The 23334-nt window shown below is 33.8% G+C and overlaps 1 protein-coding gene across 2 annotated transcripts in view; it reads left to right on the top strand.

The window, feature by feature from the left end:
* The first annotated feature begins 649 nt into the window (after nt 1-649).
* Nucleotides 650-23334, top strand: part of LOC140452066 (uncharacterized) — a 60802-nt gene continuing 38117 nt past the window's right edge. For both annotated transcript variants that reach the window (XR_011952128.1, XM_072546107.1), the window contains exons 1-4: nt 650-822; nt 1034-1158; nt 17437-17580; nt 19419-19522. Coding sequence is in view for 1 of the 2 variants with exons in the window: in XM_072546107.1 (XP_072402208.1) it covers nt 17446-17580; nt 19419-19522 (239 nt within the window). In the remaining variant the exon portion in view is untranslated. The remainder of the gene's footprint in view (nt 823-1033; nt 1159-17436; nt 17581-19418; nt 19523-23334) is intronic.

The following is a 23334-nucleotide window of genomic DNA, read 5'->3' as shown; positions in this document are numbered from 1 at the left end:
CTTAGATATTGCAAAAAGCGGAAAGATTCTGTAAAAAAAATGAAAAAATATCGAAAAATACAAATTATCCACACTAAACAAGGTTTGTTTGGAAAGTGAAACTGACAGATGTCAATAAAATCTACGTCATCACTTCCACGGTCCATTACGTTTGTTGCAATCTCTGACGTCAACAACGTGACTACGCAATTAACCGGATTTAACTGATCGCCAACCGAAAAGGTGTTGTAAAGTCACCTATTTATGCACCTGTAAAGACGGCAACCTGCGTTGCTACCTAACCTAAAAAACTGTTTTGGTTTACTGAAAGAAAACGCACATAGATAAGTAATATAGTATAAATGCATGCTAAATCGGATTTCGATATATCGACTAGTAATATAAATAACAATAAAGTGAATAAAGATTTGTTATTAAATAAAAAATATTTATTTAACAACAAGTGACGTATCACGTCATTGATGAAAACAGTAAACATGGCGACCGATGAATAATGTTCCTATAAATCAGATCATACCTAAGCTTCGAACCGTGACATAAAGGTACTAGTGGCGACATCTGTCGAAAATTGGCGACATTTTGAGATTGGATTGGCGATACGAGGAAAATAAATCTGGCCACACTGTCTGTGGTGTCTATTGTTAGTGGTTTAGCCACCGAACAACGTTTAGCTTAGCGTTTAGTGGTTAGGTTAGTATCAGAATAAGGTTAGAATCAGATTACCAGATTAGTATGTACTGTCGTTCTGTCGTAGTTAGTACGAATTCAAAAGTTTGTGAAGAGTGTTAAACTCAGAATTGTTGAATCTCCTGTAATAATTAAGTAAGTGGCTATTATTGTTATTAACTTTGCAAATAAACACGTGTTTTAACTATTCTATTTTGCCCGGGAAATCCTTTCGGATTATTCTGGCCCCAATTACATTTTTAACCCTGTTCCACATAACTAATGTCATTGCACACTAGCTCAGAAAATAAAAGTCTAAAATGGAATTGGGGGTAATATATCTTTCTAAATTTTAACTTTCTTTTAGGTTACAGATATAAATTAAGGAGGAAGCCGCTATCGTTCATTTGTAGCCTAAATCATTTTGATCTTCCTGAAGACTTCAGTATAAATCCTAGTAATCTATTTTACCATCATCTGGAATTTTATAAGGTAGGTAATTTATTTAAAGTACAAATAATATTTTCTACCCTTTTATATTTTACATCTATTCAGTGATTACATGGAACGCTGCTTTTGGCGTTAGTTTTGCCGGTATTCCACCTTATTAATTGTTGAGACATGTGGCTTTTAACTCATGTATATTTTTTTTCAAACAAACCATTTATTTAGCTTCTTTTGTTTTAAGCTTAAATATGTCATATAGCATTGTTTGGTTATATATGAGGGTGTCATAATTTAACATTGATAGTAATAGTACCTTATTCTCTAGATGTCTATAGTCTAGATAAGATTATACACTATTAATATATGTAGTATGGATTCTACAATTTTCTAAGTTTGGTCATGTGATAAAAAATTCTCTATTCATAAAAGAAAATTTTAAGAATCCTAAGATTACAATAAATCTTGTGATTTCTATTTTAACAACTTAACTGTTCGAATGGTAACTTATATGCAGAGTTTTATTATTAACTTAACATCTACTCTTGAATCACATTTGATTCATGTACATATATATTAGGGACACATTTATTTGCTAAAGTATTCACTATAAAGCTAACAGAGGAAAATAATGAAATGGTAAACCACCACAGTCCTAGTTTATTTACAATCTACATAATTACAGAATAGGTATTAAGAAAATCTGGTTTTGGGCATGAAGGAGAGACATCCAATGATATCTCACCTTATTCTATTTTGGTTTAGTTTGGAAGTAGGTCTTAGGGCCAGGTTTTATTTACTTTTCTTGTGGCTGGACCATTGTTGAATAATTCCTGGACTAGCTCATTTTTGTGGTCAACGGTACATTCATTTCATGACTCTGTGGATCGATAGAGTCACAAAGGAAAGTTTTCTTCTCCGATGAAAGGAATTTTTAAATTGTAGTGAATTGTTTGATAACTTATGTAACATGGTTCATCCACTATTGATTTTAACACTTTTTTGACTGAAATCTTTGGATGATATTCAGCTATGTTGGCTCTGCACATCCTCATAGGTGTAGCCTGTAGTACCAGATAGGTTTGAGTATGGCTTTGTATAGAAAAAGTTTGTTTTGGATGTTTAGTTTTTATTTATATCCAATGAGCCAATACATTTGCCAGAATTTTAAGTTGAGGTGTCTTGTTTTGGTCTGAATATGTTCCTTCTAAGTTTGAGTTATATAGAAGTTTTGGGGAACCTGACGTTGTAAAATGTATTAAATTAGCACGCCTTCGATAGGACATGTAATTAGGCGAAATGAAGATGCAACGATCAGAAAAATTTTCAACTGAATAGGACCAGTGGGAAGACGAGCCAGAGGAAGACCAAAACTTAGGTATCAAGATAACATAGAGGATGATCTAAAATCCATCGGAGTTAAAGCATGGAGAAGAGTTGCCAGAGACAGGGGCAAATGGAAGATTGTTTTGAAGAAGGCTTTGGCTCATAACAAGTTGTAATGTCACTGATGATGATGATGTTCCTTCTAAGTGAGACATTGGTCAAGATGAAAGCCAAGATATCTAGCGTTTGTAACTGTTGGTATTGTTACATTGTCAATTCTTATAGGTGAGCATGTGTTGTAGTGGTTGGTAAACGTTATTTGAGTTGATTTTGTTTTGTTTCCGTTTGTTCACCATTTTCTGTACCAATCACTAAGTATGTCCAGATGATATTGATGATCTTTGGGGCTTATATGGGATCTTTGTTTCCAGCTATGTTGTCAGCAAAGGAAGTGATTGTAGTATTATTAGTCTCTTCTATATCAGCTGTGTAGAGTGAGAAAAGCAGCAGCCTGAGAACACTACCATGTGGGACGGCGGAGTTGATAGGACAGATGTTGAATTGTTGGTCATTGAATTTTACAGAGAAATATCTATTTCATATGTAGGATTTGAGTAGGAGGAAATTGTTACTGGATAGCGCTATTTTTATTTTGCTTTACTTGTCAAGACACTTTCTACTAAAAAACACTACAGTATTTCTTTTCTTTTTGATATTTCATTTGTCATTCGATTGATTTGTTGGGCAGTGGAGTGATTTTCCCAAAAACTAAACTGATATTTTGGTATTAATGTTAGGAATTCATGATCTGCGTATATCTTTGTAGCAGCAATCTTTCAAAAATTTTGCTTGTAGTTGGGAGTAGGCTGATGGATCAATAAGATGTTACTTCAGTGGGCTTTTTCCTGGCTTAAGTTGTTTCCACTTGTTTCTGTAGACTCTTTTGTTTATGTAGTAGTCCAGTAGATCTGGAAGTTTTTTGGGGATTTTGTTTGTGTTGCAATCCTAGTTGTTATCAGTCATTATTGCTTTTAAAAGATTATGACCTTTTGTTGTTGTGAGTATTGAGCCCCAGTGTGTGTTTTGAATTGCAGTCTCCTCCAGCTATGAATTTACTGCCAAGTAATTGGAAGAAGGCTTTTTATTCATCTGTGGAGATTGCATGATGGGGTGAGCTGTAGATTGCAGATATGTTGAAGTGTCATGACATTGCATTCACTTGAACAATTGTTACTTGAATTTTTAGGAATGTTATTAGTTGTTGTTCTGTATTAGTTTTAGGTTCTTGTTTGTGGTTTATTTGATGTGAGGTCACATTTGCATAAGTGTTCTTTGATTGTTTGATAGAGTGGTGTTTATCTGATTTGTTTCATTACATATATGTGGGCTGTTGAATATTGTTCTTTGGGGCTGTTTCCTCTTTTTGGCATGTTGTTTTCTACTAGTTACTACACTACACAGCCCTTATAGTTAACAGGGTGTTCTTGTTTGAATATTGCAAACTTAGCCAGATCATTTCTAGGTTTTTTACAAGATTTTGTATCATGTTATCCTCTACACTTGACTCAGTAGTGTGGTTCAGTGTAATACGTTTTACTGTAGCTGTATGCTTGACATTGCATACATTGGATGATTGAAGAACAAAGATAAGGGTTCCTTTATTAGTGTGTGTCTGATGTTAGTTATATTGCGAACTTTATCACAGCTTTTTCTAGTTCCTTTGATATATATCTGTTGGTATAGAGTGAAGGATTAATTATTAATAAACAAAAAACGAATTGTTTAATGTTTAGAACAACCAGATAAACATATAATGTCCAACTAATATTCTGTTTGATGATACAAACATTGAAATTGGCACTAAAACTACATTTTTAGGCATGACAATTGCTGCAACATTGACATGGGAAAGTCACACACAGCAAATTAATAAAAGATTAAAGTCGGTATGCTTACTTTTAAGAGTATTTTCACAATATTTAGATGACCTAAAAAAATTTATTTTTCAATCTATAAATCTTTAGTGCATGATGAGGCAAGTTTTTATGGTGAAAGCAGTGAACTTAATAAAATATTTTTCTGTTAGGAGTGCTCAGAATTACTATAAAATTGAAATTTGGAGCATCTTGCAGATGAGTCTTCAACACTAACAATATCTTAACAGTACCTGTAATATATGTATATTAAGGAATGTCTACTATTCCTCTTTAGAAATAAACATCTGTTTGAAATGAATCTACCTACACATTGTTATAATAATAGGAAGATTAAGTATATTATCCCATTCTCAGATTGACTATGACATATAAAAGAAACCAAATATTCATACATGAGATTCTTTAATAAATTGCCTTCTTCTTTCCTCCTATTCCTCGAGTCAGTATTATTTTGGGTAGTCTCGTGTTTGGCATCCTTTGGATATGCCCCAACCCTCTCAGTCTTTGTGATGTTATGATCCCTACGATATTCGGTTCTCCATATATCCTATCTAGTTCTATATTCACTCTTTTTTTCCACTTTCCATTCCATAGCTTTCCTCCAAATATTTTCTTGAGGACTTTTCTCTTCAACACTGAGCATGAGTTGTTCTGCTTTGTTCATCGTCCATGTTTTGCTCGCATACAATACTATAATATGTCTTATCACTGTCTTAAGTCGACTTTACACTATAAATACATGATTTTATCATATGACAATATCATATGAGATTTGTTATGATTCCTCGTTTCTATGATGTTTTAAAAATCGTGTTTACACTGCATGATAAGTTATGACTTATGATATGAGTGACAATGAGGTTTTATTGATTTTTCTTTTTGTTTATATAGACACAGTATAGGTAAAAATTATTCGATTTTTAAACTAAAATATTATAATGGAAAATAAATCTTTTCTTGCATTGGCTTGTGGACTTTTAATAATAATACGCCGGCAACAACTGCGTACAGCTAATAGTAAGAAAAAAAGATGAGATGCCTTTAGGCTCGCAGGTGGCTCTTATGAAGAAATAGTGGACGGGGTATATCAAATTTAGTGTTGATATTATACCAAATTAAAAATACTTAATAAAGAAACTAAACTAAAATTATGACTATAAAACACTAAACTAAGAATAAAATAAACTAAATAAAGAATAAAAGAAAAATACGACACAATAGCATATATTATACAATAAGCTCAATATCAATGCAACAAACAAAAATAAATAAATAATGGATGTTGTCTCTCGGTAAGGGAATGTCGCTGAATTGACATAAGAATAAGGGGCGATATTTGAATATGTTGGTTTTACCGGTATTATTACCGAAAATCATATGATTTTATCATGCGGAGTAAGAACCGTCATATCAAGTATTAAGTTTTGTTTACATAGTGCCAAGATGTTTTTTTTGTTCGCATCCGTGATTGGGAGGCTTTCTCCATATGCTTTAACGGCGTTTATACTATTTTGTTTGCCTCGTTTTTGTTTGGTTTCAAGAGATAAAAAGTTTCCTTTAATGGTAGTCTTCATGAAAAGTTTATTATTTTCATTTTTCCGATACTGGTATCATATACCATCATTATATTTAAAATTTGTATTTATATTAATTTTTTGCTCTTCATCTTTTATTTCATTTCTTTTTCATATTGGTTTTGCTTGATCTTTGGTTTTATTTTATTTTCTAGTGCAAATTTCACCTTTGTTTGGTTAAAATCTAAGAAGTCGTCATGAAGTAGGTATGTCATTATACATGGGCACGGCTTAGTGCGTGCAAGTCTTATGATTTGTGCCCATCCTTCAAGGGTGTGTACAGGGGAATTTTTTACTTAGATTCAATTTTTGAATGGACAGAATCGTATTCCATTTTTGAGTGACCCGGTACAAAAAACACATGGTCAATGTTTTTAAATTTGAATAACAATAATTAACAACATATTGACACATGGCAGAAAAAACAAAGTTTTTCTGTTGTTTACCGCAATTGTCGGACATCGTTTTGACATGTTCAATATCAGGGTAAGACATGATGTAGGTATTTAAATATACATGTAGCAATTTCAGTATTACCGCGTTTTCCCTCGGTTTCATCCCATATGAACTCCTAAATTATAAATGGTCAAATTATAAATGGCAAGTTTTCTCACATAAAAAAGGCCCTGCAGCTCCTTTAGGAGTTGACAAAACAGATTGCAGATCGAAATTAAATGCTAATATTTTCCTATTCTCCAAAGCCTGCTGTTTATCTGCATCCCTTTTTTTTCTCGCTGTATCTTTTAAATTTCAATTTATAGCTTCTAAATACTTTCCTGTAGGTTTCGTAGTATTTTTCTTTCTTCTCCGTAACTTAACATTCTTCCTTTAAAATTCCTACATAGTTTTTCTGTTTAATTTTGAGTCTAAATATCTAAAATCAGATTTTTTCCGACAATAATGTGACTCCACTGACAGTTTGCAGATTATAATTGAATAACCGAATTAATCAATAATCACACCACTGAAACTAATGAATGTGACATATTCGTCATTTTGCTTTGTACAAGTATGGCTTTAGTTATATTTATACAAAACAAAACTATCGAATGTTCCATTTTCGTCAGTTTGTAGTATATTCGATATTTTGACTAAAACAAAATGAAAAAATGTTCATATTCCATAGTTTTAACAAAATATTTCCCGCGTTCCTTATCAATCTACAATTTCGATATTTTGCTACAAGGTGTATCACGTCTAATTCAAGGACAAGGTATCGAATCTGAAAAACCCGAATTTTCACATTCGATAGTTGGAAATGGTAGGGACCAACTGATCGATCTTATTTTGACAAAAGACCCCACTTTTATCAGGGTATGCTTTCTTAACTACATCTAATAGATCTTGATATTTATTTTGTTTTGATTTCGATGCCATTTATTGTGATAAGTATAAATATGATGTATTAATTAAATAAAACACAAAATTATATTTCAATTCGTTTTTTTAGAATTGTTTCACACAAAATATGCAGTATATAAATTAAGTAAACAGTTTAATATCTATTGCTTGCAGACGTTGTTCTTTATAAAGACATTATTGCGTCTATGGTTTAAACACAAAGAACAATGTTTCATTGTTCTGTACAAAAGTATAAAAGCCTGTTATCATACTAATATTATCTCTTATCTAAGGCTGACTGATAAAAAGCTTTCTGTTTAAAATTGTAGTGTAGGTATAATAAAAATGTTTATACAATGTCAATTGATCAAGCACAAAAACAAAATTTGACACCGAGTGTCGGTGCCTTCTGTAAAACATAGGCGGCGCAATAGAAATTAAATAATAAACTTTTATTTATAAATTAAGGTCTAATATTTGTTAAACAGTAAAAGATTGTTAATTATTTATGTTTCTTTATGAAATTAACACCAAAAGTTCCAGTTCACAACTAGGTAGCGAAGTTGTAACAAAGAAAAAAGTGGAATGTTTATATTAAAAATAAACAAGTCATTGCAAATGAAAGGAAATAATTGGGAGAGACTGACATCTCTTTACAGAATATACAAGATAGGTGTGTTATAGTGTGTGTGCATAGTGAATTACATGTAACCCGAAATTGTTACAACAAAAATAATAATAAAAAACTAACGGCTAAAAGTTCGAGAGGTAATTCCAAACTAATCAAAGAAAGATGTTAGCCCATACTAACTGAAGATAAACATTAAAATAATAATAAATAATAATAATAAAAAACTAACGGCTAAAAGTTCGAGAGGTAATTCCAAACTAATTAAAGAAAGATGTTAGCCCATACTAACTGAAGATAAACATTATAGCAAACAATATAGACGCATATAAAAGGACAGTTCAAATGGGCGATTTGATTACGGACATTATACTTTAAAACAATCCTTAAAGGCCAGTGGCGCACCCAGAATTTGCCTGAGGGGGGGGATTTTGAATTTTTTTTATGCTACCTCGATTTTGAGTCCCTAAAATTTGGAGTTTAGTTTAATTTAAAGTACTAAAGATAGCAGTGCCAAAGATTCAGGTATCTTTTATCATGCCTACTAGCTAAAACCACCCTCTCTTACTAGTGCGCAGTTGATTGCCGCATGTACCGTACTCCGAAAGTGGGGTGGCCGCTGTAAGGTTGATGACATTTTTGAAGTTATGAAGCTATTTTCTTGTGGCATTTTAAAGTAATTACTATTTTAATGGAAATAAGCCACAATTGAAGGTTAAAATAAGTTTATTGACGTTTGACATTAATGTTTGTATTTTGAGAACGAATTCCGAAGTGGAGATTCAAACGTCAATAAACTTATTTGAACCTTTAATTGTGGCTTAGTCCCATTAAAATAGTAATTAGATCTTATCTCTGTCGTTGGTCCAGTTGGTGTTTCCCTTCTTCTTTCTTTTTAATGACTGCTCGGATGTAATTGTGAACACTATTCCATCCCTCCGTACTTCCCGTCATCTTCACGATCATCTCTCTTACAGCCACAGGGTTCATACCTATTTCTTTATACATTCTGTTTCTCTCCACTGTACATCTATTACAATCCAGAATTGTGTGAGTAACAATGTCGGAATATTCGCAGCATAGGATTCTTCTTCTTATAGTGCCGTGCACGTATAGTACGTTGGCGAATTATCTTAAGGCCAGACGTCTGTCATTTGCGACATGCAAAAGATCGCTAGTGTTATTTATGCCTGTCCAGTTCTTTATTATTTGTTTGCGACCTACTCCTCTCTTGCCTTCAATCTTTCCCTCGATAATTAGTTGAGGGATTGTGTATTTTTTTCTTCTCAGAATATGGCCGAGGTATCCAATTTTTCGTATTTTGATCAAATTGAGTAGTTCCATAAGAGAGAAAGCCATATGTGATGGCTTCTTCTCCGCCTTCTTTAAGCATTTCTGCTAGGATTCCATCGCTTCCAGGAGCTTTATTCCTTTTTATTTCCTTTACTGCTCTTTCTATTTCTTCGTTGCATCACTTCTGAGTTGACATTTGTTATATGCCTTTTCAAGTTCTGCTTTGAGGAGTTAGGGGGATCGTTTCTGGAACGGTAAAGATTGGCGTAGAACTTTTCAATTGAGTTTTCTACATTAGATTTACTTTTTTTTAGTTGTCCATGTTCATTTTTAATGGGTATTATGTTTTTCTTTCCTAGTTTCGGTTTGGTGCATTTGAGACTTCGGTTTTTCTCTATAACTTGTTCTATACGGTCTTCTTGATGTTTTTTAATGTCCTCTTTTATCTGTTTTCTTATTACTCGATTAAGTTCCTTCTGCAGTGTCTCTTTTGTTTTATATCAGAAGATATTTTCTTTGTTTCAGCATGTTTTGTGATTCTACACTTATTTTGGATTTTCGTTTTCTGTTAGCGGTTGCCACTTTTGAGCTTGCATTGAATAGTACATTTTGGAGACGGCTATCGCCGTATTCCCGTTCTCCTCCGCCAATCCTCCCGGTCCAAGTATGCTCCTCCTCCAAACCTCTCGATTCCATCGCTCTTCTAATTCCTTCATTCCAAGAGCGTCGAGGTCTACTTCCTTTTCATTTTCCAGGAGGCTTCCATCTGTGAAGTTTTTGGAGCCAACATTCGTCAAGCATTCTCAATAGGTGTCCAAACCTCTTCTTTCTATTCTGTCAATGACCGTTTCTGTAGCATTCATGTTATTTCTTATAGAATCGTTGGTCTTCCTTTCCAGCCTTGATGTTCTAGCACTTCTTCTCAAATAATCCATTTCAGCTGCCAACAATCTTCTCTTCAGGTCTGCATTAATTGCCCATACTTCAGAGCCATAATAAAGAGCTGATTAAACCATGACTTGCCCTATTCTTTTTTGTTCCTTTTGGAAATTTTGCGATCCCACCATAAGGAGTTCAGACATCCTACAATTTTACGTCCCTGATTAATTCGGTATTTAATTTCGGTTTCTCCCAAGCCGTTCTTAGCAATGAGTGCACCTAAATATTTAAAAGTTCCCATTTAAAAGTTTATCGATTTCCACGTCCTCGTCTATTAACTATTCTGTTAATAGTTATTTTATAGTACTCTATTAAATATTCTGTTTTCTTCTTCTTCTGTATAGACGCTTTATCATAAATTCTAGATCATAAGAATCTTGAACTGCGTGAAAGGAACTATGAAATTGTCTTCTTCAGAGAGCTCTTCTCAAACCTGTTGTATACCTTACCACAGCTCTTCAGCATTTTTGGGCATAAAATTACGCCGATACAACCGTTTTATAATAACTTCCCACACATTCTCGATTGCGTTTAAATCTGTACTGTAGCGGGGTCATGGTAAGGTTTCGATGTAGTTGTTCTGGAACCACTCGTTTATTATATTTGCAGTGTGAACAGGACAATATTGTTGGAGGATGGAATTATTTTCTGGATACAACTGTTCTACACTGGGAAACATGATGTTTTTTAGAATATTCAGAAACAAACCTGCCATAAATACGCTATACTATCCCTATTCCTCTAGATGAAATCCATCCCCATACATTGGCGCTAAAATGACCAGCTGCTCGATATCTATCGACATATAGAGGACTAAATCTATTATCTGGTCTATTCACACCAATTTTGATACTTTTAGAAGATTGAAAAATTTTCTCATCTGTAAATATTACCCTGTCCCAAAAATCTTGATTTTGTACGGTTTAAAGCAAATATAAGTCTTGATTGCTTCTGTTGAGGTGTAAGAGCTTGTTTTTTGCTGCAGTTCGGTACCTAAGACGCGATGCTTTAATTTTGCGCCAAGGTGTTGTCTGTCTTCCCGGAAACTGTGACATAATTCTTGCAGTTTTCGCATCTTCAAAAGGATTCTCTTCTAATCGCTCCGTACTATAAGCGTACGATCTTCATGAGTGGTAGATATTTTTGGTCTTCCAGAACCTTGCTTTCTTTCTAAAGTTTCTTGTTATCTTCATCTTTTATTAATATTAAAATCTGCTGTTCTGCTTACGTTAAAATGGTTTGCTACGGCAGATAGTGACCAACCATCTTCTAATTTCGTTACAATTCTTGCTTTTAGATAAGTATTTATCCTTCAAAATACACTGCTCAATTTTCTACAAAATACACTTTAAGAGTCGTATCAGTTTTTTAGGAACTAGGTGTACCTGCCAGATCTATAATGTTTAGATAATTAAATTGCTTATTGAAAATGGCAAATAGCCAAAACGTTTAAGCAATAATTAACTATTTCATTTATAACAGACCGATAAACCCAGGAATTAAAGTTCCTATTTAAAAATTCACGGTCAGGAAATAATAATAATAATAAACCAGAGCTCAATCCTTTTGATACCGTAGGTATCTGGGATGAGTGAATTTTCCCCTTAGAGGGAGTGTGAGCCGTATGGCTAAATCTGGATAATGGGTCTAAATGAACATCTATATAAGATCATGCAGAAAGCTGTGCTACTTTCGACTTTCAGATGCGTGCGAAAATTTTTGGGAGATACACCGAGGTACCAAGTCACCTAGGACTCGATAACATGCAAAGAGTCCCACCAGAGCGCAATCCTTTTGATACCGTAGGTATCTGGGATGAGTGAACCGTATGGCCAAATCTGGATAATAATAATAATATATCTCAACATTAATAACACAAACATAGAATAATGGACAAAATACATTATAAAATTTGGTAAGGATAGTAAAAGTTTGTTCGAATATTGTTTATTCTATACCGTGTACCATTGTAACAACGTATACATAGGAGAATCATCTCGTAATTTCCACAGTAGGGTGATCTCACATCGTAGTGACATAAAAACCAATAAAATAAATGCATGTGCACTTACAGACCATGCAATAACTTTGAAACATGAGTTTAATTTTGAAGATTCCTGTTTTTTTTTTCAAAAGAAAAAAACCATTCAAAACGTGTTGTCTTGGAAATGTGTTTCATAAAATCTAGTACGTCTTGCATAAATAAAAAGTCTGACATAGATAAACTGAGCAACATTTATTGTTATTTACTGGAAAAACATCAAAAATAAAATAGATATTTACTTGTACATATACGCTTCACAATACACCTGTGTGCATAACAGGTTGCATACCATTAAGACAGGTTTAAAAAATAAAAATCACGCAGTATGGGCCTCTTAGTTTTTGAAAAGAAATACAATATTAAGAACACCTAATTACTTTTTAATCTTATTGTTTTTTCTTTCTGTTTTCTATATATCAGAGTTAAAACACACCATCAAAAGATGTCATAGAATTAACAAAGTTTTACTATCCTTACCAAATTTTAGAATGCATTTTGTCCATTATTTTATGTGTATGTTATTAATGTTGGGGGTCAAAGCTTATTATAAATAATCTGAACAACTAGTAAGTTGCACTGGCGAATTGTGATATTTTGTAAATATTTACATTTTCTTTTGACGTGACAACGTCTTAAATTAGGTTGTGGCTCGCAGTCACTCATGAAAAAGTGTAGCGCCCGCTCACGTCTATTACGATGAGTCACCGAACGAGAGAGAGGCCCGCCGGACCGGCGAATGCCTTGCGTCTCTCTCCCACTCAAACATGATCGGTCCGCTGCGCGCGCAGCACTAGAGAATTAGGCGCGTTGAATCGGTGCGTGCTTGTGTCTCTGTCTTTCTCGAGCGTTCTTGGCGTTGGAAAACCGAGAAAGCGTCATAATACAAGTTCACACGTGTGGTTAAAGTATCGTCAGCTGTGTCTGTAGTGAAAATGTGGAGTGCTTAGATTCGTCATTTACAACAACTACAACAATAAAGGTAAATAATTGTACACTAATATTTCATTATCGTAAACTATGATTGATTGATTAATTGTTAGATTGACACAAAAGTTGAGAAACTGAGTTTATAGGTTATGTCATACTATTGACAAATGTTGATAGTGTTAAGTAAATTATTAGTTTAAATCACTCTGCAATCAATCGTAATTCAGTCGATTGAGAAGAAACAGCGCGTTTCAACTGCAAACAACTATTGTGCAATTTAATAATATTCATATCAATAAATATTCTACCGAGAAAAAGACGTTGTCACGTAAAATCTTCGCCCGTAAAACCGACTTTACAGGCAACCGATTTTTTTTGTCTATATTACAGCGTCTTGAAAAAGGAATAAAACAATTCCTAAAGCTAGACAAAAAGTCAAAAGAGTGTTTCTTTAACCCTAGAATACTAACCATCGTAATTTTTACGACGCCAATGTCATTGTTGTAGGATATTGTGGAAGGGGTACACCAGTATCTCTCGCCCGCTCATCTATTCTTACATTAGTGTATATCGAAACGTTTTACAAGTACAGTGACGCCTACACTATTAGTGAAGTACCTGCAAATGAGCACAGCTTCGTAAATATTACGAAGGTAAGTGGTAACGTTATAATTGCCAAAAACAACGATATTGTCAGTTTTTATTTTTTTTATTGTCAGTTTTTATTTTTTTATTATCAGTTATTTTTTTATTATCAGTTTTTATTTTTTTTTAGTGTGAAATATGAATATGAAACAGAGACATGCACAGGCCCCTCACGCAGCGGGAGTTGGAAGCTGAGTTGCAATTGTGCCTGGAAGAAATTTGGCCAGATGAATCAGATAACAATTCTGATAAATCGGAAAGTGGATCTGAAACAGAAGATGTCGTTTTAGAAGCATTCAGTCCCTCTGAATCAGAGTTCGAACCATCAAGCGAAAACGACTCAGATTCCACCATGACTTGCCATCCACTAGTAAGAAAAGAAAAAGAAGTTCTAAAAAGAGTAATGAGTTGGAAAAACAGTTTACTTCAGTGTTTCCAAGAAAAGAAAGTAATGGCTTTAAAATCGACAAGGAAAATAAATGTCCTGCTCAGCAAACTCTACCAAAAGAAGAAAAATCTCCAGAAATTGCAGCTAAAGAGAAGCAAATTCGGTTGCCGTCGAGTCTAAAAGGTAAAAATGGACACAGATGGTCCTCTCAACCAAAGGCCGCAACTAAAACTCCAAAACGTAATTTCGTACATTTTGTTCAAGGCCCCACTAATAAAACCAAGGAAGCACAAACTCCCTTAGATGCTTTTCATTGTTTTATGAGTCCAAATTCACTGGAAAAAATTCTAGAATATACAAATGCTGAAATTTCTGTTAGGGCACAAAAATATAAAGTCGAAAAACTTACAAACTCGAAAGTGAATATTGACGAATTGCATGCACTCCTAGGACTACTTATTTTTGCTGCTGCCCAAAAAGACAATCATTTAGCGACAAGACAAATGTTTGATGACAAAATTTCTGGTGCGATATATAAAGCAACTATGGGCCGGGAAAGATTTGAATTTCTTGTAGAATGTTTACGTTTTGATGATAAAATATCTAGACACAGACACAAAATATCTACCTATCACACAGAAAGGAAACAGACCTATTAGCAGCCATTCGTGAAATATGGGATGATCTTATACAGAACTGCAAAACGTCCTATAAGGCCGGATCATACCTAACAATTGATGAGCAGCTACTGGCTTTTAGGGGAAGATGTCCTTTTTAGCTATTAAATGTGGAAATAAAGCCTACAATCCATTTAAGACGACAAAAGGACTTCTACAAGGCTGTGCTACGTCCCCTACTCTGTTTAAAATATTCTTGGAAAAGACACTCAAACCATGGAGGAGAAAGTGCGAAGGAATGGGCATACCAGTAAGAGACGAATACCTATACACCTTAAGTTTTGCCGACGATCAAGTAGTCATCGCACAAGATGAAGAAGATCTCAGCTTTATGCTCAGAAAACTAGAAGAAGAATATAAAAACAACGGAATGGAAATGAACTTAGAGAAAACCGAATACCTAACAACAGAAAACAAGAATATGAGAAACATAGAGATAGACGAGGGAAGACAAATAAATGGAACAGATAAATTCAAGTATTTAGGAACCATAATATCGAACCAGGGAACAACAGAAGAAGATATAAACAACAGACTGAGACAAACAAGAAACTGTATAAGACAACTAAACTCAGTGTTGTGGGATAAGAACATTACGATAAAAACAAAAAAGAGAATATATAATACCCTGACAAGAAGTATCCTGACATATGGGTCCGAAAACTGGACAATAAACAAGAGAAATAGAGGTAGAATAAGAGCAGTAAAAATGGAGTTCCTGAGGAGAAGCTGTAGACTTACAAAAAGAGACAGAATTGAAAACGCAGAGATTAAGCGGAGAATGGGAGTGCAAGCAGACATAATCGACTATATAGAGGAGAAGAGACTATCCTGGTACGGCCACGTCAGAAGAGCGGACAGAGGACGCTGGATAAACAAAATCACAGAATGGAGCCCGATTGGAAGAAGAAAGAGAGGAAGACCCCGAAGGTCATTCAGAGATGAAATCGACGAGGCTATGGAGAAAAGAACCCTGCGAGATGGAGACTGGAATGACAGGGAAAATTGGAGAAAACGGCTGAGTGAAGGAAGACAGTGAAAACTGTGGAAATCCTTAGTAGTAGTAGTAGTATGTCCTTTCCGGATGTATATCCCAAACAAGCCAGCCAAATATGGAATGAAAATAGTAATGCTGTGTGACGTAGGTACCAAATATATGTTCGATGCAGAATTGTATTTAGGAAAGGGAACTAAAACCAATGGACAGCCTCTAGGAGAATATTATGTAAAACAATTAACTCAGGGTGTATACGGAAGTAAGCGTAACATAACCATGGATAATTGGTTTACGTCAGTACCACTAGCAACGGAGCTCTTAAAACCTCCTTACGATTTAACTATTGTTGGTACCCTACGGCAAAATAAAAGAGAAATACCTCCCGAGATGATAAATCTCAAAAATCGTGAAATTGGTCATTCCTTATTTTGCTTTGATGGTGAAAAAACAATGGTATCCTATAAGACAAAAGTAAATAAGTCTGTGCTTCTTCTGTCGACAATCCACAATGGTCCAGTAGAATGTGATCGAACAGGAAAGCCAGATATCATTAAATTTTATAATGCAACCAAGTACGGAGTAGACACATTTGACCAAATGTGCGGAAACATGAATATTTCCAGAAAAACACGAAGATGGCCTCTTTGCCTGTTCTATGGCATGTTAAATATAGCTTGCATAAACTCTTGGATTATTTATAATCATAACCAACAACGACAGCAGAAAAAAACCATCACCAGAAAAAAATTTATGGCCATTTTGTCTGAACAACTGACTAAACCTTGGCTACAGCATCGTGTAAATTGGCCAACTTTGAACCGCCGTAAAGTTACTTATTGAAAATATTTTAAATCTGGAGCCGCAGCAAGAACGAATATGCCCTACTGTGTCAAAACGTGCCATGTGTCAATTTTGTCCGTCTAAAAAACGTCGAATGACAACTCATCATTGCGAACACTGCCGACGTCCATTTTGTGGTGAACATCGCGCCCTTTGTTGTCAGCAGTGTAGTTCTAAAATTTAGAATTTATATTTTTTTTGTGATTTTCAGGTTTTAGAAACATCTCTTTGTTCAAAATAATTTGTAAAATTACGTTAAATAAAATACTTTTTCAGTGACCACATTTTTTTTCTCAGCGTAGTAAATTTTACGATGATTAGTATAAATGAAGGTAAAAATAAGGTTAGTATTCTAGGGTTAACATCCCGGCCAACCTTCTAACTGCAGCCCTAATTAACTGGTTGTTTGTTTTCATTCATTTCAATATTGTGAAAATACTACGCAGTCTAGATAAAAAAGTTCAACAGACTTTCTTAAAATTCTTGCACTTTAAAATGAGATTTTCTAAATTAAAAAATGTTTATAAACAAAACATTTATTGTAAATTAAACCCGAAAGTAGTAAGTAAAAGTAAGCATGTTCTTCAATTGTTTATAATTATTAAAATATTGGTGTATTAAAATAATTATTAAAAAATTCTCTTTATGAGTTCTCTTTTAATAATTGTTAATTGTTTACTTACAAATAATTGATGCAAAATGAAGTAGCATTATAATATGAAGTAGAGAATATCTCATATAAACTTTTCATTAACAATTTTTTGTTTCAGACTTAGGACATGTTTTCTGATGAGGATTCCTGTCACTGTTTATGTCACTATGACAACCGCCCTATAAGCTTTTCCTTGCGTATACTAGGTGGTGGTTTCGTTCGACAGTTTATGATGTTGGAGCATCCACACGAATGTTATGAGGTAATTAATATGGCCATATAATATTCCTAAGTTCACAATATTCTACAGCATGCGTTAGCAATAAATTGTGAATTATTGTATTTTTTATTATTCTTTATAATTATTGCCAATTGCAAGTACTATGTCATGATGCATATATATTCTGACTTAATTTTGGAATATATTCAAATATGTATTAACACTGGTTTTAGGTTGCTTATCTGTGAGACTCTAGCGCTAATCTAATCTGTGTTAAATCAAAATTTACTTCTCTGAATTTACGTGAATAACTATAATTCTTTTTCTTAATCGCTATATATATATATATATATATATATATATATATATATATATAAATATATATATAAATATATATATATATATATATATATATATATATATATATATATATATATACACACACAAAGATTTGGAAATTTTTTAACAAAACATAGGATTTTAATACAATAACAGATTTTCACCGCGTACTTATGTCGTCCGCACAGTTAAGTTCCAGGAAACCCGGCCTGTATGTACTCTTCAGGAAGCTAACCTGTGGTCCGGCTTTCGGAATTTTGTCATACGCATCCAAGATGGCTATTTCGACTGCCTTAAGCTTGTTTACATCCATCTTGGCTTCCGGGAATTCTGTTAGTACCACTGCAACCTTAACAGAAGCGGCAGCGGCAGAAAGTCACACCTTCGGTTCTTGGCCTTTTCCCTTTGCGTTGGCTTTCGGGTAGTATGCTTCCGTCTGACCTTAGCCTTTTTGGGCCATCGATCTGCTGGGTTTGTATTACTTTTGTCATGGCCTCTAATGGCTTTGACAGCATCTCTTTTGCCTTTCAGCCGCCTTGATGAAATTGGCCTTGATTACAGCCCTTTTGGCTTGAACGTAATCTTGGCCTTGTTTCACCAGCCTACTAATTTTGGCTTTAGAGACGCCAGATAGCTTTGCAGCCCTAATTTCTTCGTCTGTCATGAGATCAACGTCTTCAAACGATGTTACTCTGACAGCCTTTTTGTTTCCTTGCCTATCAGCTTGGGAGATTTGTTTAGAAATTCCGGGCCTTTCGGCGTTTGGATTTTTCCAGAAGCTCCCTGCCCTTCGGCTTTAGGAACTGTGATTTTGGCTCTGGAGTTCCCTGGCCCTTCGGCATCGGGAACCTTTTGGCCCTGAGTTTTTACTGTATTTTGACTTTATACTTGAATTTTTATACTTTAATATTTTTTACTTTTACTTTTATACTTGAATTTTTAAATTTTGATACCCAATTCGTAATCAGCAAGGTTGAAAACCTTATAGTACACATTCATATCCAAATGGATACTGCTTTTGGCCCCGTTTTCATCAATTACTTCCACTGTTCCGTGTGTTTTTGTCTCTGGGTCGGTTGAGTATTTTAGTGAAGGTCGTGAACAATAGCCCCTCTGATTGTTTTTACCTGGGGATATCTGAGTTACCCTAGAGCTTTTAACCTTTATTCTTAAGAAACTCCATATAATGCACCACAAGGAAAATGAAGTTCCTGCAGTTGCCTGTATACCATAAATCACAAAAGTTTTATTTAAAAATCCTTTAATTTATGTTTGGTTTCACTAAACTGGTAATACTTATTCCAGGTAATATTACACTGATGATGGACTTTTTAGTCCGAAAACTTTCTGTGATGTAGTCCGAAAGGGTATTTTTAATTAGATACATTTAATAAAGGATTTTAAAATAAAACATATAATGCAGTGAAACTTTGAGATGAACCCATGCAGGGATCATTCAAACAAGACACGGTCCAAATACTGAATAATTGATAATTTGACTGTGGAGGCTTCCTGTTTCATTTAACCATATTTTGTTTTAGGTCATTCCCGTGGATCATATAGTGTACTTACGCCATTTTATGTGGGGGGAGTTCTTGGGTACAGGGCGAAATAGAACTAGGCGGCGTTCATATTTAAGGCCAAGGTGAGTGTTTTCAATATTTATTATATATATGAGTAGTGATTGGATTGGATTCCGGACTTATGGTCTCTAGAATTGTTTCTCCATGATTGATTGACTGCATGACCAATGTATAATTGCAGGACACTTGACTTAAAAGTCGGTTTTATATGGTAATGGATTCTAATGGTCTAATTATACTTAATAGGTTAAAGATCAGAACTGCTAGGCGGATATTTCACTAATACAATAATAAACATCTAAAATTGAATAAATATGAAAATCGGAACCACAAAAGGATCAAATGGTACTCGTATTAGACTACAAGCCAATGGAACATTTTTAAGGGGTCATTTGATCCAGCATTAATCACATATAAATCAATACTACATACAATAAATATGTAATACCAACTTTAAAAATTATTCCGTCAATTTTTATCGTTATAGGTGGTTACACAGGTAAGGTAAACTTACCACCAGGAGTATTCTGCGACCTAATGCCGTACAAAAATATTGGTACCAGTAGTGTACAATCCTTGATTTTCATACACATAGATAGATAGATAGATAGATAGATAGTTTATTTGACTGTAAGTTACAACAAGGTTTACAGCAAGTCAAAACTAAAATTATAAATATAAATTTTAAATAATTACAAAGTATAATATAAATCACTATAAAGTCATTACAAAAAAATGAAAACAATACACTAAAAATATTTAAAACATTAAAATACATATAAAACGTACAATATGGACATCATAATATAATTAAAATAATATTAAATTTGGTTATGTTGCAGCTTGGGCATTCACAGATACACTCTGGTAATATTCACCTAATGTATAAGGACACATGGTCACTAGGTACTCTTTGACTTGGTTTTTAAAAGCTGTAGTTGAATGAATGTTTTTAAATTTTTGAGGAAGTTGATTATACAGTAGTAAACCAGAGACAGTAGATGACTTCCTACTTATTTCTAAATGTCGATAGGGTACTACAAACTGTCTCTTATTTCTTGTGTTGTGTGAGTGAATATCACTGTTACTTAAAAAAGTTCTTTTATTTTTATGAATTAGTATCAATAATTCCAAAATGTAAATTCCATACACTGTTAATATATTTAAATCTCTAAATAGGTTTTTACAAGACCAACCATACGGAACACCTGCAATACATCTGACAATACGCTTTTGGGCCTTAAAAACGTCCTTTATACTAGAAGAGCCACCCCAGACAGTTATACCGTAACTCATTGTCGATTGTACCTCAGCAAAATAAAAAAGACGAAGGTGTTGCAGACTAAGTATTCTACCCAAATTTCTCAATTGATAACATTTAGAATTGAGTTTTTTACATACATTCCAACAATGAGTCTTAAAAGATAAATGAGAGTCGAAAGTCACTCCTAAAAACTTCACATCACTACAACTCAAAATACCCTCACCATTGATGGAAATACTTAAATTTGGTTTAGTAGAATTTGAACGAGATGTAAATGATAAAAATTTAGTTTTGTGAACATTAAACAGGAGCGACTGATTACTGGACCAATCAGAGAAGGTCTTCAGTGAGTTTGTTATTTTATCTTGTAAAAAATTTATGTCTTTATCGCGATATAGCATTGTTGAGTCATCAGCATAAACTGACACAAATGCATCAGACATTACATTTGGTAGTTCATTAATATACAAAATAAATAATATCGGGCCCAATATGGAGCCTTGTGGTACATAGTTTCGGATCGTTATTTAGATTACTTTTCATGCACTGCCGTACATATCGGCTGTTACAAGGATGAGAAATCTATGGCACAACCCTTGATTTGAACCCTCATTCGCTGAGGTCATTGAAAAATGTATGGCATTAATTCTAAATGATTACTTGATGCGTTTTACAATAATTTTTCTGCTAGATTTTTTATGAACAGTAATTCACAACATGTAGCAGTTGATGAAACACATTCTGCCTCAGTGCTACTCAATGAAATAGTACTGTTTCCTTGAATACCATGAAACTGGATTGTCTAAAAAATATATTATGCCTCCAGATATGGTTTTTCTGTCATTGACATTAGCTGCCCAGTCTGAATCTGAATATAAAAATATTGAAGGTTTTCCTACTATACTTTCACTGTATATGAGACAAAAATAATTGTATTTTTTAAATATCTAACAACACGTTTTGCTGCTTTCCATAATATATCATTAGGATAATCTATGAATTGACTTAAATAAGATACTGAAAACATTATGTCAGGGCGATTACCTAACGCAATATAGATTAGGCTTCCAATTAATTGCCAGTAAGGTATATTTGCAGAAATTTGACTATCGTTATTAGTTTTTCCAACTTGAAAACCTGTTTCCATTGGTGTTTTACTAATATTGTAATTTGCCATATTAAATTTATCGATTATTTTATTGATTAAGGGTTTTTGTGAAATATGCATTTTTAAATTATTTTCATTAATAGAATATTTAAAATCAATACCCAAAAAATTATTTACACAACCTAGATTTTTTGCATTAAACTCACTTTTTAAGCTTTCGATCGAACTTTTTTAATCGAATCACTGTTTTCACTACACAATAGGATATCATCGACCCATATACATATGCAATCCACAACATATGCAATTTTAGATTCCCCATGTCTCTAATTACATCTTTATCAACGTCTGTTTTGCCTTGTAATTCTTAGAAGGTACAGATTAAAGAGAAATCTGAATTTGGTTTCGAAAATTATTTTGCGGATTTTAATATCAGATGTCGCTATTGCGTCCAGATCTAAGCCATTTTAGTGTTGCTTCTACTATGACAGGAAAGATTGTTTTCACGTTCAGAGCGTTTGTGAATAGCCGCTCCGAAGATCCCTTTTAGGGTGAAATACGTATAAGCGGATACACAGACGCACAATACGTGAAATCAAATCTTAACTGTCTTTCCTTTTCTTGACGTCATCTTTGTGTTAATGAGTCTGTTTCGCCATATAGTGTTATTAAGGCGTCCTGCCAGTCTATTTGCTTTTTTTACTTGATCTCTCACTTCTTTGTCCAGGTCTCCATAGCTGGACACTGCAATTCAAAGGTATTTTATTTCCATTACTTGTTCAATACTGATGCCATCAATTTCTATTTTACATATGGTTGGTTCTTTGCTGATTACTATTGTTTTAGTTTTCTGAGATGAAATTGTCATATTAAATTCTTTTGCTCCTATGTTAAATCTGTGGATCAGTCTTTGTAGACTATCTTCATCTTGGACTGCGTCCATCCTATCAATATTGCGTCGTCTGCGTAACAGAGTATTTTTATTTCTTTGTTTCCCATTTTGTATCCCCTCCTTTTGTTAAAGCTTTTGATGATTTTATCCATGATTAAATTGAAGACCATGGGGCTCATTGAGCCCCCTTGTCTTATTCCCTTGTTCCCTTGTCTATTTTTATAGGTTCTGTAAGTTGTCCATCTATTCTGACTTCCATTTTGTTGTTTTGGTAGATGAATTCGATAGTTTTTATAATATTTAGGGGAACTTCTCTATTATACAGAAGATGAATTACATCTTTGAGTCTTACTCTGTCAAACGCTTTCTTTAGGTGAATCAGACACAGAAATGCTGGTCTATTATACTCTAGGTATATCGTTGTTATTACTGTAAACATTAAAACAAACAAAATGTATAAAAAATATGTTTTTTATTACATGGTATACTCATTTGGAGGAGAAACATCCAAGTGACTTGAGCGTGTTGCTCAGAGTTTCTAAAGTTGTCGGTGCAAATGTCCGATTGCCGAAATGCAAAATTTTACGTTCGAATTCTACTAATATACTTA

This window comes from Diabrotica undecimpunctata, chromosome 10 (genome assembly GCF_040954645.1).
Source record: "Diabrotica undecimpunctata isolate CICGRU chromosome 10, icDiaUnde3, whole genome shotgun sequence".
NCBI lineage: Eukaryota > Metazoa > Arthropoda > Insecta > Coleoptera > Chrysomelidae > Diabrotica > Diabrotica undecimpunctata.
The sequence above is the reverse complement of the archived record's forward strand: the minus strand, read 5'-3'. Positions and strand labels throughout refer to the sequence as shown.